The sequence below is a fragment of the Mchenga conophoros genome, linkage group LG13 (genome assembly GCF_057382185.1).
Source record: "Mchenga conophoros isolate Kocher_MC1m ecotype Shallow Benthic linkage group LG13, M_conophoros_male_GT1.1, whole genome shotgun sequence".
Lineage (NCBI taxonomy): Eukaryota > Metazoa > Chordata > Actinopteri > Cichliformes > Cichlidae > Mchenga > Mchenga conophoros.
Window position 1 is genome coordinate 23423226 of NC_140538.1, and position 16184 is coordinate 23439409.

Sequence of the window (16184 nt, forward strand, 5' to 3'; positions counted from 1 at the left end):
GCCCACGAAGACTTATTGAAGAAAGAAACGAGCTTGGAGAGGGTCCTTTAAAAAAATGCAGAGGCTTTCTCTGCACACCGCAGGACAGCTGAATGTGCTGCGCATTTCCGTACACAGAACGTCGCTAATGTGCGACAAGTTGGAGTTGGTTTCGACTGCTCTGTTACCACGTAGGGGAGGACGAAGAAACCGAAACTTACTGATGCCTAAAGTCAGCTGAATCGAAACAAACAATGGACATACTTGACCGCAGTCGGAGAAGGAAGATGGAAGTGGGGACGGGAGCAGTACTGTGAGCTTTGTGTGCTCTCACCGGGATTTTGTTACATTTGCCGAGTCATTAATGATGGCAACTAAAAACTACGTAGCTGAACTAAACGAGTATGCGCAGAGAAATCGCTTGAAGCTGAAGTATGAGTACCTTGGCTCTGACGGCCCAGACCATAATAAAGTGTGAGTACATTTGTAGTACCTGAGAGCTTTGAGCATTATAATATATCGACGATAATAGAAGTATTGGGTGAGATGAGTGTTTGATAGCACGGTAAGTCAAAGCTAATCAGTACAGTTTAAGAAGAGGACTTATGTATCTTATCGGAAAAATGCACAAGTAATGATGGTGACATCAAATACAGACTGGTGTAGTCGTAAGCCTTTATTACCTTGCAGTTATATTTTAAATTAATTTTAATCTGTCTTTCAATTACAGGAAATAATAGCTGTTAGGCCCAAAGGCTCTATAATGGCGCTATGCTTTGCCAAATCTTTATTTCTAACTAGTTGAATAGTCATGTTATTATAAAGAGCCCAGCAAAGCACTGGAAACCCGTTTTAAAACTGCACCTGCTTGTCTGTTGCTGTATATATAGGATGTCTTACTATATATATATTGCATATACACGCAATTTACATCTCAAGTTTCATCATAAAGAAATATTGCCTCCCAGAGGTTAAAAGTGGAAGGAGAAAATTCAAGTTATTTCTTGCAACCTAACCCTAACAGGTCATTTCCTCTACAGATTTAGCCAGAAGGCGATCATAGATGGTAAAGACTACCCCAAAGGTGTGGGGAAGACCAAAAAAGATGCAAAGCTTAAAGCAGCTGAAAATGCTCTGAGGTGCCTGCTGGATGGTAAATGTCAGGACTTGGTAAGTTTATTTAACTTTAGCATGTTGGAGAAAAATAAGTGGTGCATGTGCCCATGGTGTTTGTTTGTTTTTTAACCTTAACAGACAGAAAATGCAGCAGAAGCTTCTACACCAGCTGAGACAGATATCAACTTCATATGCTGGCTCAATGAATATGGCCAGAGAAACAGGTTGACTATAAAGCCTATGGAGACAACAAGGCCTGGACCAAATAATGCTATCCCGTAAGCCTCCTGACTGTTTCTCAATTATAGCTATTCTGTGCTCATGTAAAATAGATTAAATAAATGTTATTTTATGGCATTAGGTGGTGTAGCTTCATGGTTGGTGATAAGGAGTACCCAGCAGTCTCTGGGAAAACGGCAAGAGAAGCTAAGGAGGAAGCAGCCAAGCTCGTATATGACATAATAAATGGCAACAAAACTACAGATGTAAGTTATAGTTCAGTCCATGCCATTCTAGCTTGATCATAATCCTAAAACATAAACATTTTAATATAACCACATTAAAATTGTACTTTTTATATTTTTCAAGACTGCAGATGAGAATCACAGCGATGGATCAGGTCAACAAAGTGAGGACTTGAGTGAGAATGTTTTTGATCTGTGGTGAGTAATTAACAATGGTGATGTATTGTTTAATCGTGGCATCTGCATCATAGTAAAGTTTCTTACTGCTTGTTGTTTACAGTACTACAACAAAAAACCTGACCGTGAACTCTAAAGACCCCAGCTTAGTGAAGACAAATTACATAGGACTTATCAATGACTACTGTCAGCGAGAAAACTGCTCCTATACATTTGTTGATGAGAAAATATGTGGCACACCTGATAAACGTCAGTGAGTATGACTGACGTACTGGACTCTGAATACACACTGCAGACACTGGATGCTCATGACTGATGTTCAGCAAACTGTTAATGTACTGTTCAACTTCTTTGCATCTCAGATTTTTCTACGAATTACTGATTAACAACAAGCAATATCCTGTGGGGAAGGGGAAGAGTATCAAAGAAGCCAAACAAAGTGCAGCGCGACAGGCCTGGTTTGTTCTTCAGGAGCAGTCAAGCAAGGTGCTTATATTTTTATCTTTACTTTGTCTCATCAGATATAGTTGATTAAAGGTTCCAACAGACAATCTGTTCTTTACAAGTAATTAAAAGGACCAGCTTGGAGGGATAAACTTACTGATATTACTAGATGTGGTTGTATGCCCTAGTTCTTAAAGAGTATACAGCTGATCAGAGCAAATTTTATCCTTTTAATCGATGTATGCTTTTTATTCTTTAAGGAGGATGCCAAAGACAAGAACGTGGGAAATGGCCAGAATGAGATGCCAACTGTATCACGGTATTTTAAATAAGGAAAAAGAAATAGTACTAAGAAACTGCTATTCTGATTTAACTCATGTTTTTGTTGTATTATGTCCTGAGAGAAAGCTTTAAATCCATCCATCCATCAGCTTCCGCATATCCTTTTCAGGGTCGCGGGGGGCGCTGGAGCCTATCCCAGCTGTAATAGGGCAAGAGGCAGGGTACACCCTGGACAGGTCGCCAGTCTGTCGCAGGGCCAACACACAGGGACAGACAACCATTCGCACTCACATTCATTCGCACATTCACACCTAGTGACAATTTGGATTATCCAATTAACCTATCCCCACAAGCTGGTTTAGACTATGGTCTTAAATCTCCCTCGCTGCTCCATGATAGACAGAATCAAGCATTCTGAGCATTCTATATACTGTAAATCAAATCCCCATAATCAAGTACAAACATAAAGGTGAAAACAACAAGTCTATTTCTTGCCTCAAAAGATTAATAGGACTTTCAGATACTTACTCAGTCTGTACAGTTCTTGCTGTAGTGATATTATAACCCAGATTGTTTATATATAAAATTAATAACAGTAGCACTTTAACCTTCCATCAGTTCTTTTGTTACATTAAGGGAGGTAGCAAGTGATTTATTCTATCCTTACACACTGATAGTTGCAAGATAAATAACTTTGAAACCATTCAGTTTTTTCTAACAACACTGCACTGACAAGTCTTTACTTTAAAATTTCATAATAAATGGTGTCAAATACCTCATTTAGATCAATAAAAATAGCTTCACAATGTTGCCTGTTATGTACCAAAAAAGAAAAGTTTCAAATTATCTGGACCTCTTGATTTCCTAGAACCTAAAACTTTGAGGGTTTTGTGGACATCAGATGCTCGTTAAAGGAACCAAACATGTCAGCCTTGCCAGAAATGTGATTTTAGTCTTTGTCTATATGTGGGTGAGGTCTAGACCAGTCCTTCAAATTTTAAAAGGGTTATTGATATTATTTTAAATCTCCATTAGACAATGATCTGCTTTGGCTTTTATTTTGTTTTTCAAGTTAACAGATCATGCAGGGAAATTAATTAAATTCAAGTCAGTGCCGTTTAAAAAAATCCAGTTGATTTTTTTTCAATGCTTTTGTTTTAAAACCACCAAAACAAAGGAAAAGAAGAAAATGAAAGTCTAATCTTAACTTGAATCCATAACAAAGGCCATTCGAGATAACCACTCATTCAAACCAGTTTGTAACTTGTTTTATTCATACAAAACTTTATGAATCTACAAAGAAAGATACATTTGAAGAAAAGGGAAAAAACATACCAGCAAATAGCTAGTGGCGTTGCTCTCAGTAAGAATCAATATTATGTATATAATTAGTACCTCATCAAAAGAACAAATAGAAGAAGAAAAACAGAGCTCAGCTGATACCTGTAAATCTTAGCCTAATCACAGATGTTATCAGTATCTGCAGTTTTTCAAAAAACAAATTGGCCAATGAGAGTATCAGTTGGGCTCCAACATATTTGTTGAGAACATCTGCTTAGAAAAACTCTTGCGAGGTTATCAGTACCTCTCCCTGCCTTTTGTCCATTTTAATTTGCAATTCATTGACTGGGGTTCATTTGCAACTCACAGCAAACTTATAATTAAATACACTTTACATAGTGATAAAAAACAAACAAACTAATAAATCATTCCTATGACTGACTATTTATTTTAAGAACTCTTAAACCTAGCTGAAAGGTAAATATAAGGAATAGATTACCATCACAAAGACTGATCAGGAATCAGAATCAGTAATCAGAAGGGTTTTATTGCCAAATGTTGAGCAGGTTTACAACATTAGGAAATTGCTGCGGTTGTCATGGCTCGGCTGTGTGGCAGGCAGGATGAGGACCCAATCGCAAAACTCACAGACTCAGGGGATGAACTCAAAAAGCAGCTTTATTGCTGACAAAAAGATAATAGGAGATACAAAACTAAACTGGGAAAAACTAACATAAAGCTCACCAGGAAACACAGGGGGAATCACACACAGCATGAGGGAGAACGCGACACAGAACTGAGGGAGACGCAGACATAAATACACAGAGGATTAACGAGGGAAGTGGGAGCACACGGGGAGCACAGGTGACACTGATAATCATAACAAGACACGGCAGGAGTGAACGCAACACTAACGGGAGACGGGCAAAGTAAAACAGGAAGTACAGAGGTTCAAACAGGAGGAGAGAGAGCACGGGGAGAACGCAGACATAACGGGCTGGGGAAAACATAGAATAAAACACAAGGAGGGGAGACGAGGGCTCACAGATACATAGAGGGGCACACAGGGAATAAAAGTCACAAGGGGAAAACACACAAGGAACAAAATACAAAAATACATGAAAACTAAGAATACTGGGCCAACATGGCCCAGGACCATGACAGCGGTGCTTCAGTGCAAACATACTGTCATAAATGCTTAAATAGACATGAAAATAAAAATAAGAATTAAAAGAATTAAAAGCACATGACAGTGCAGTGTCATGTGTTTGTGGTGCGAACAGTCATACGGTTATTGTTCATGTGTCCAACAGCAGAGGGGAAGAAACTGTTCTTATGGCGAGAGGTTCTGGTGCGAATGGACCGGAGCCTCCTGCCTGAGGGCAGCAGGTCAAACAGACTGTGTCCAGGGTGAGAAGGGTCAGCTGAGATCCGAGCTGCACGCCCCAGTGTCCTGGAGGTGTACAGGTCCTGCAGAGATGGGAGTCTGCAGCCAATCACCTTCTCAGCAGAGCGCACAACACGCTGCAGTCTCTGTTTGTCCCTGATAGTGGCTCCAGCGTACCACACGGATGATACAGAGCAACCTAAAGCTGGCTGGCTAAAAGTGCTTTGCTCTCAGAATGACTTGTAGTAGTGAGTAGTTGAAAGGTTGATGTGCACTGGATCACAGTTTAAGGCATATATTTCTATTTGTGATGAGGACTAAGGACAAAGCACTTCTTTTCCACAGTAAAACTGTCTCATGAAAAAGAAAAGGAAAAGACAGAGTTTTTCTAACCCCATCTTTGCACTAAATCATTCACTGAAAAGCTTTTATAATGCTATGATCATAATATAACTTGGATTAAAATAATTCAATTGATGAAAGATTTTAAAGATTTTTCTGGACACTTTCAACAATTTTAAAGAGATTTAGAGAGTTGCAGTCAGTTCCAGTTGAAGTCCCTCATGAGAAATATTTCCTGAAGACTGAATTTAGATTAGCACTTCATTAAAGAGGTTAGCACACCGTTGACAGCTGAGGGTGTTTTATACTAATCAACAACTAATGTAGATTTTTTTAAACTATCAAAACCTGAAATTGCTTACTCAGAGAGAGGCAAAATTTACATAGAATTTGTGTTTGACAAATATCGCAATCTCTATTGATAACACTATTGGTAATGCATTGGTTTAACAAGGTTTCAGGTTAAACATTAACATTAGCATCAGTAGAATGTGTCCACACATGAAGCAAACTTATTTGGAACATAAGCTATGTACATTCAAGTGAGGCCTTATCTAGATTTAAAATCCAGAGGAGTGTTAAACCTTTCACTAAAATTGGGGCCAGTATTTGGTTTAACATTCCCAGAAATAACAAGTAACAGAGCAGTTGAGCACCTCTGCTTAAAAGATTTTCTAGGACATTATTTTTTATTATTTAAATCTATGATAAAATCATGGCATCTGTGTGAAAGAAAAGTAAAATTCTCCTGAAGGACCATGACACAAATCATACGGGTCAAGTCTACAGAGGAGAATAGTATGGGGATAGGTAATAGAATAGACGTTTATTATCCCACGGATGATAAATTTGGGTGTTACACAGCTTTTATAGCAGGGGGAAATATAAAATATAAAAGGAAGACACAAAGTGGTCCTATATACATAATCAACTGAAGATCGTATATAATGTACAGAAATATATATAGAAAAAATTGTACGGAGATATGTATAAAATGTGCAGTGAACAAACAAGATGATGAGTAAGATAATCAAAAGGATGTTAAACTGTGTTATAGAGTCTGACAGCTGCTGGTAAGAATGACCTGCGGTAGCACTCATTCCTACACTGTGGGTGTAAAAGTCTACTGCTGAATGACTCAATGGTCTGAGTCCCATTAGCTGTACATGATCCATTTCATACGGTATTACAATTTAAGAGCACTGAAAAGGAGTCTCAGCCTTTGTGATGGCGTTAACTACAGATCCACAAAAGTAGCAAACGCAGGTCGGAAAGGAGCAATATCATTTATGTATTCTTTCGTGTTGGGTTTTGGGCCCGTCAGGCATTTTGCCAGTCCAATTCCAGAAGGTGAGGAGGCATCATGGCCAAAAAGTCACTGTTGCACAGACCCCTGTGGTCATTTATGCAAGTCTACCTTTTTTGTATGAGAAAGGAGGATTTATCCTTCCTTTAGAAGGAAACATCCGAATTGGAAACAGTTGTTTCTTATGGAGCTACAGCTTGACATAGCTTGAGGTCAACTTGGAGAACTTTTTAGCTTCAGCAGCAATCTAATGACCACAGTCTAATTATCAGTTCAATGCAGGATTTTTAATTATTAGTCAAGGGTAAGTGTCAAGTAACCGTGCCGTGTAGAAAAACCTGCCAAAATCACTGGTAGTTTTCAGAAACATCTAAATCAGTCAGCACACACACAGACATGCTGCCATCTAGGATTTTGATTTCTGAAGTTTATAAGAGCTTTCTGTATTTGATCATTACGTTACATTGTTGCATAAATGTGTTGTTGCTGTCCACAGGTTTACTTTAGAATTTGAACCCTTGGAGCATCTTGGTAAGGGGGCCTTTGGTTCTGTTTACAAAGTAAGACATAAACAGTTGAAGATAGAATATGCTGTGAAGGTCGGCTGCTATAAAGAGTTAAGTATGCCACAGTAGGATTCCAGCATTCAGTGTTATATGTACAGTACTTGTGCACTTTCTGTACTGACACTTTTCTTATTGTGTTTCAGAAAATCTCTTCGAGAGGTGAGAACATTATCAGACCTCTTCCACCGTAACATTGTTAGATATTACACGTTCTGGATGCAGGATACTGGATACGAGTGGGACCTTAGAGACAGTTATGACAGTTACGCCTCTTCACAGTGAGTCCTGTGGACCTACTTTTATATATTAACTTTTTGTTAAAAGGTTAAAGTTAAATATTTACATCACTTTTTCCTTTTCTTTTTTACATTTTTAGCACTGCAGATAACCCCGAGACAAAGTTCCTGTATATTCAGATGGAGTTATGTGCCAAAAACACACTGAGAGACTGGATTGATGAGAAGAATAAAGAGAGTGAACAAGACTCCAAGCGAAGAGAAGAAAGTCTGAGAATTGCTCAAGAAATAGTTTGTGGAGTCGAGTATATTCACTCCAAGAACCACATCCACAGAGACCTTAAGGTGAGACAATGCAGCGAATTTCAAGACAAAATAAAATTGTTCTGCTGAAATTAGAAGGTACTTCAAGTGTGTGACCCCTTAATGTGTCCTCTGGTTTACTATGACAAGGGTCTTTAGGCGCCCTGAGACACATAACAGACTTTTGTTGACTATTTTTAAATCTGCTTTTAGGGCATTCATGAAACTATCAAACAATAGATTGTGCAACATCATTGCTAATTTTTTGGTCCCTAGAAATGATCAAATAAATAAACATAAATATACCTCTTTGATAATTTTGCTCAAACATACCTCATGTTCTTCTTTTGAATGCAAAGCCTGCAAACATCATGTTTGGAGTGGAAGGAGAAGTGAAGATTGGGGACTTTGGTCTGGTCACCAGTGATGATGATGATGAAGAGAGAACAGTGTGCAAAGGAACTCCATCTTACATGGCTCCTGAACAAGTGAGATGGTCTATACTGACAATAATGTTTACTTCTTGTGTTTCATTGGTTAACAAATAGGATTTTATAAATGGCCTAAGTACTACATGTGAGCCTTTCACACTTAACAAAGCTCAGTCTCACCTCTCTTTAGTGGTGAAAGCTGTAAAACCATCAGCTTTTGTTCCCGCAGAATTTTATTTGACCCTCAAATTTAAGCAATTAAACTGGGTTTAATTAAAGATGAAAAGATTTGTTGAATTCAAGCATAACTGTAACATTTAGCACAGTGATTGAGAAAAATATGACATCAGATACATTTGTCCTTTGTCTGTTTGTCTATCACAGAAGACTGAGAGGAAGTACGACAGAAAAGTGGACATGTTTGCTTTGGGGCTGATATTCTTTGAACTCCTTTGGAAACTTTCTACTGGCTATGAAAGAGCAAAGGTGAGATTCACCGCAGTCATGTTAACAATTGTGCATATGCATGGAGTTATTATATACCAATAACTAGGTACCTGTAGGTTGTTTCTTCTGGCACAGCTTTTTTGTGTGTTTTAAATATTTTCATTCTTCAAACAAGTGTAATTGGAACAATTATTGTATAAACTAACGTCCTCTTTGTTCTTTAATCACTTCATTAACATCAGATTTGGCCTGGCGTCAGAAGGCAGAGGTTCCCCGAAGAGTTTTCAGTGACTTTTACCAAAGAGGTAAATTACCATATTCATGCTGTGCTTAAATTTTGACAGGATGGTCATCAGCAGAGTAGTGATAAAACTTACATTAAGTGGTTTACTCAGTTATAAAAGGTCTTGTTTGATTGCTGAGTTGTCTGGACACAACATATACATTTTTTAATATATTTATTATTTATCAGAGGTTTCATTGCACAAGACATTACACATATACTGTATTTTTTCTTGTTTGTAAACAGAAGCAAATTATTAACTCATTGCTGTCTGAGAAACCAGAAGACCGACCTGATGCCAGTGCCGTGAAGGCAGAGCTTGAAGAGTGGACTCAGATATTCAGCACACAAAAAGCATCTCGCCAGGAAAATCAAACTGTCTGATAGTCACAAGAGAAAAGTTTCAAAAGTCACAGGAGCCTTTACAAATCTGTCTTGTTGCATCTGCTTAATGAAATGATTTGATGTACCGTGTAATATTATGTTGGGTAACTGTTAATGTGCAAAGTTAATATATGGAAGAGGTCACATCATGAATCCCGGCTATTTCAGGGAAGTTTGTATTGGATTTGGAAATGAAATGTGAAATCATGATTTTAAAATCTAACTATTCAAATCAGTTTCCCGGTGTAGGTCGTCACTTTGTAACTGTTGTTAACCTGCTGCTGTCCTGAGGAGGAGGAACTGTGATGCTACGTGTACTTCTGATGGATTCATGTTGAATGTCAGAGATAAAAAAGCACACTCCATGTGGCTCAATTTTAGAAACTTTCCTAAATGTTTTCACTCATTTTTAACCCATGAAATACAGTTTAACATTTTTTTTCTTCCATTTTTTTCTTTTGTTCATTTTAATCTGATTGATTGCAATATCAGTCAGCTACGTGTGACTTGGAACAGCAGGAGAAAGGTCATTAATACTGTACTAGAGCGTTGAAATAATGAAAAGGTGTATAAGAAACTGAACTAGTAAATGTCTCTCATTTAACTCTGATTGTTCTTGCAGAAGCACTTGGTATATAATAATTACCAAAGATTTTCATTTTTGGTATTTAAATAATGAGCAGAGTGGCAGCAAGAATCAACACAATCAACTCACCATTGCAGTGTTATTTTAATTCAGTCACACTGGAGGGTTTCCGACTATGAAGAGCTTGTTTAAGGTTGTACCACAGCATCTCAATCTGATTAAAGTCTGGACTTTGACTGGGACATAACAAAACTTTCCTGTTGTTATTTTATAAGCATTCAGAGGTGGATTTACTGGTGTGTTTTGGATGTGCTTGAGTTTTGAGGCACAAACTAATGGGGGACATTCTCCTTCAGGATTTACTGACAGAGAGCAGAATTCATGGTTCCATCAATAACAGTAAGTCGTCCTGGAGCAGCAGAGCAGCCCCAGACCATCACATGACCACCCAGGGATGGCTCTAAAGAAGGAAATCAAGTGGGGGTGGCAAAAGTAAAGCCATTTTTTAAACACATGTGCAAGTGGTTGCATACGGTTAAAATGATTCAAATGCAGTAAGTATACACGTTTTTCATATAAATATTGTCTATAACCTAATTATTTTCTGTAGCCCACATAATTAAACATTTTAGTTACATAAAACATGCGAATTTTGATTTTATGTACTGTAGCCTGTATAATAAATAAGTATGTAGCCCAATAAGTATCCAATCCAGAAAGCTACACAACATGGGTGGTTCATTTATAAACACGAGTCTAACTTAAGTTTCACACTTTTTTTGTTAGCAAAAATCTAATTGTTACATGCTTAAATTTACACAAAATGTCAGGAATCTGCACTGGCATGAACAAAAATGTAAACCTAATTTTTCATGATTTGTTCACCCTCTGAGGTCCAAAACATAAATGGCCATTTTGGACTCCTTTTGATTTTACATTTGTATTACACCTTCAAATTGCTTTATTTATTTATTTTTTCCTCACCTTGCTTTGTGTTATTCTTTTCAGCACAACCTCACAAGTCTGAATTTTTCTTTTTGCTATGTCAGCTTAAATCAGTCATGTAATTTGGAGGTACAGCACACAGAGGGTTAATAAAACCTTGATTCTATTTCTGGAGTTTAACAACAAACATTTTTCCACCAACACAAAAGGGGTGTTTTTGTTTTGTTTTTTAATTTTTTGGTCATAAGCAGGGAGTGCTTGCTACCGCTGTCCTTAGTAAACGTGACGAAAGTATTCAGAAAAAAACACCATGTATATATATTTTATCATGACTCAGTTTAAAAACTGGTATATGTCACCTTGTTGCTTTGTCATCTTGAATTGGTCATGTGATTGGCTTACCACGACTACTTTATTCTTCCTCAGTCAAACAGCAGTCAACAGAGGTGGAGGATAGCGGATATATTGTACAACAGATGTTAAAGATCGAATTGACAGGCAGGAGGAAAACAGGAAGACCATAGAGAAGATTCATGGATGTAGTGAGAGGCGACATGCAGAGGGTTGGTGTGATAGAAGAAGATGTTTCTGACAGGGGTATGATGGAGTCAGCTGATCTACTGTAGTCACCCCTAAAGGGCAACCAAAAGAAAAAAAACATTTATGCAATCGAGATTCAGTTTTTCACACAACTAGATATATTGCTTCCCAAAGGCTGAAACTTGCAGAAGAACACCTTTGGGACATTATGTTTCAGTTGATCTGTTACCACCAGGTTGCGCCTCAAACTATCCAGGAGCTCAGAGATCTGGTGACCTAGTCCACCTGTGAAAGCAGAACCCAGAGGACACCAGCCGTTGTATCATTACGAGCATGATGTTGTTCTTGCATAAAAGCATGTGGGGGCCATACAAACTACTGAGTTCCATTTTGAGTCGCTGCAGTGAAACTTCGTGAGTTCACTGGCGTGCTGCATTGTTTGTTTTTTTCACTTTAATTTTCTGCATATCTATGAATTCAGCTCTCTGTAGGTTGATAATTATTTTTTCATCAAATGATGTGGCATCCTCTCGTTCTTAACACCTTGCCCAGCCCACATCAGTATAAATATGCAGCATGTTTTTTTCCTTTGAGACCTGATGTGTTTTCAAATTGTTCCTATACTTTATTTGAGCAGTATATAACAAAAACTCATGTCTTTACCTTCATTCCATTTCTAGAGTGTAACAAGGAACCACCTGTGTGAAATCTGAAATGCCCATGGTGTTATTCAAAATGTGCTCTGGCCAGTGTTGGGGAAGTTATTTTGAAAAAGTAATTACTTATAGTTACTAGTTACTTCTTCAAAAAAGTAACTGAGTTAGTAACTGAATTGCAAGATTCTAAAATTAATTAATTACTGGGAAAAATAAGTATTGCGTTACTTTAAAAAATGTTAAACCCTCTTTGGTCCAGGATATAATTGGCCATTTTTAACTACTTTTGATTTTCCCTCCACATTTTACCTTTAAAAACTATTTACTTTGCCTTGTTTGGTATCATCCTTTCAGCACAAACTAACATGTCTGAGTTTACAGTTGTGTTTTCATTTTGACATACTGTAGTAACACAATAGATCTAAAATCAGACAAAAACATAAAATCAGAGTAGAAAAAGTTATATTTTTTACTGTAACAACCACAAACATGTTTAATGAATCATATTTCATAACTTTAAATGCAAATATAAACAGTTTTAAAATCTTATACACAAAGTTTGCAAAAAACAAAGTTATTTGCACCCATTTTATCTTTTACCTTGTTTTTATAACCATTTCAAGCTATTTGCATAACAATCAGGTGTCCTGCATTAAATAAGATGCCACACAAATTATTTGTGCCACTCCAAAAATTTCTGTTCACTATAAAGAGAACATCACAGCCTGATACCTGCAGGTCTGACAGCAGCAGGTGTATCACTCCTGATCTCTACCTGGAGACAGCAGTCGCCTCATTGTTCTCACACACAATACAAAACTATACAAAAGACAACACATTAACTACACACTCCAAACACGCTAAACGTAACAAATCTCTCACATCTCAAAACTCACACTCTCTCTTTTTTCTGCTTTCTTTCTCTCTCTCACTCCTAAAATTTCCCCCTCTTCCTAAACAACCAAATGTCATGTTGCCATATCATTTGTCATAGGTGGACATTGTACATTTTTCCACCAACACAAAAGGGCTGTTTTGGGGTTTTGTTTGTTTTTTAATTTTTTGCTCATAAGCAGGGAGTGCTTGCTAGCGCTGTCCTTAGACAGTAAAAGTATTCAGAAAAAAACCACACGTATATATTGTTTATCATGACTCTGGTTTTACGTGGCCTATCAACACTATTTAAAAACTGGTATATATCACCTTGTCGCTTTGTCATCTTGAAGTGGTCATGTGATTGGCTTACTGTGGAGATTAGAAAATTATTTTACTGTTACTATTCATAACCATTATCATTACAATGTAGGAGGGCCAGGAGAGGAAGATGTCAACTCCACGGAGCATCAAGTGGTTACCTTTCTACGGTCCAAAGGTGTGGAAGTGGATTATAACAACATTGAGGCTTGCCACCCTCTACCCCGAAAAAATGACAGTAACAAACCAGCCATCATTGTGAGATTTGCAAACAGAAAACAGAAAACAGCACTGTTAAAACAAGGAAGGAAACTGAAAGGATCCGATGTCTTCATGAACGAACATCTGATAAAAAGAAATGCGGACATTGCCAGGAAAGCACGTTACTTGAAGAAACAGGGAAAAATTCAAAATACATGGACCACCAACTGCAAAGTATTCATTAAACTCAATGGAACACCGGAACAAGCCAAAGTGTTGGTCATCAGAAATATGGAAGAGCTGGACAAATACTGAGGTCAACTTACTCTGGAGGTATGAATACACATGTGACGTGACACACAACACAACACATGGCACAGTCCAAAAGAACTTCATCTGCATCCGGCAACAATATCAACATGACTCATTGGAATTCTCTTTATGATAATCTGGAACTGAGAACATTTCGATACACAGACCATAATGTTCTAGACTTAGAAAAGGATATAGACCCGGAAAATAATTTCTTCTACAACATCAGCTGTAACTGCTGCTACTTCACTGATGAACAGTTTAAGCACACCATCAACACGGAAAATAAATTATCAATAATCCATTTTAATAGCAGAAGTCTGTATGCCAACTTCAACAATATAAAGGAATATCTAAATGAGTTGACAAATCCATTTGGAATTATTGCCATTTCTGAAACATGGATCAATGCGGAGAAAGGAATGGACTTTGGACTGGAGGGATATGAAGTGAATTTTGTAAATAGAAGGAACAAGAGTGGAGGGGGAGTAGCTGTGTATGTGGATAAAAACCTAAACTACAAGGTGGTAGAAAGTATGACAACTGTAATTGATAATTTACTAGAATGTATAACAATTGAAATTTATAAGGAAAAAGAAAAAAATGTAATAATTAGCTGTATATATAGAACACCTGGCTCTAGTATTCAAGTATTTAATGACTTCATAGAGGAAATATTCTCTAAAACAAATCAAAAAGTTATGTTTATCTGTGGTGATTTTAATATTGACCTGTTGAATCCAAAAAAGCATAAAATGACCGACGAATTCCTAAACACTATGTACAGTTTGAGTTTACATCCTAAAATAACCAGGCCTAGCAGAATTACACCACATTGTGCCACCTTACTTGACAATATTTTCACTAACAATATGGAAAACAACATTGTGAGCGGAATATTAATTAATGACATCAGTGATCACCTACCAGTTTTTGCAGTTTATGACACTAATTATAAGAAAAATCAGCATGAAGAACAACTGAGATACAGACGTGTAAGGACAGAAGAAACTATGACTGCATTTAAGAACGATCTATTAAATCAGGACTGGGACAATGTGTACAAAGAAGCTGATATTGATATTGCATATGGCATATTTTTAAATATATATAAAATTGTAGGTTGTGTATCCTTCAGGTGTTAATGGGGTTATTGAAAATGTGTATATGTGCGTATGTGTGTATATACGTAGGTATGGATAGATAGAAACATATATGTGTATATATTAAAAAAAAAAAAAAAAAAATTACACATAACATATAATGTAATTACAAGGAGGTATTTCTGTAGTCTATTGATACTAGATAGTGGAAAAGGGGTGGGATTAAATAAGCTTATGCTTCTTCCTGCTCCTTTTTGAACATGGACGTTATTTGGAGTTGTGGTTGCTCGTTTTCCTTTTGTTTGCTTTGTTCATTTGTCTCTTTTAATTCTATTTTTTTTTTATACTTTTTCAACATGTTCAAAATAAAGATTCAATCAATCAATCAATCAATTACTATTGCATTACTTATCATTTATCATTATCATTTCATCAAAGCATTTACTGAAGCTGGTGAAAGCATTTATTGAAGATGTTCTCACAGAAGAGAACATCTGTGATTATGTAGAAAGTGTCACATCACTCATAACTGTCTAGTTCTTTACAGCAGGGTGTTGAGACAACGCCGGTCTCTGCGATTCTTTTGGTCCTGGTAGAGATCACGCTGAGATGTTTCCATGTTTTACACAATCCTTTTATTACCCATTATTCTTACAGATGCATCTGGAGATCAGCACACTGCATTCTTATGCAGTCCTATGCTAAATGCTGATCTAAAGAACTCCACACAACAGTTACAGTTATAACCTCTGGTCTCCTCCCCCCTACAGTAAACACCCCCATAATGGAAATACACTAGTACAGTGGCCAAGGGTGCTGACCCCCTGACCCCCATCTCCTTTTATGGTAGTATGGAGCTTGATTTTTCAAGATGAGGAAGGGAAGCTGCAAAACAATTCAGCCAAAACGCAGGCTGGGTGTTTCTAATGATGTTAACCTACAATTTTCTTCCAACTGCTGCTCGTGGTGAATTGATCCAGGTCCATTTCCCCACCTGCAAGTGACACACTGAGACAACTTGATCATTCACTGTCCTGGTCCGGAGTCTGTGGACTCCGTGTTTATGTTTAAGTTTATTAACATTCTGTGGTTTTGTTTATTTTGGGTTGGTTGTGATTATCACTAGTGTTTGTGTCCTCTTTGCCCTCCTGTTCCACGTTTCAAGTTCCTATGTTCTGTCACCCCAGTCAGTGTTAAGTTTGCATCTGTGTTAGAGTTC

General features: G+C 37.3%; 1 protein-coding gene across 1 annotated transcript; it reads left to right on the plus strand.

Moving 5' to 3' along the window:
• Positions 1–128: 128 nt before the first annotated feature.
• On the plus strand, positions 129–10266 carry LOC146561320 (interferon-induced, double-stranded RNA-activated protein kinase-like). Its single transcript, XM_085297313.1, has 15 exons — positions 129–453; positions 1020–1149; positions 1234–1373; positions 1457–1580; positions 1684–1757; positions 1840–1989; positions 2099–2222; positions 2441–2499; positions 7275–7394; positions 7488–7622; positions 7721–7925; positions 8243–8371; positions 8699–8800; positions 9004–9066; positions 9291–10266. The coding sequence occupies exons 1-15, from the start codon at positions 344–346 to the stop codon at positions 9426–9428; spliced, it is 1803 nt and encodes a 600-aa protein (XP_085153439.1). The 5' UTR covers positions 129–343; the 3' UTR covers positions 9429–10266.
• The last annotated feature ends 5918 nt before the right edge of the window (positions 10267–16184 follow it).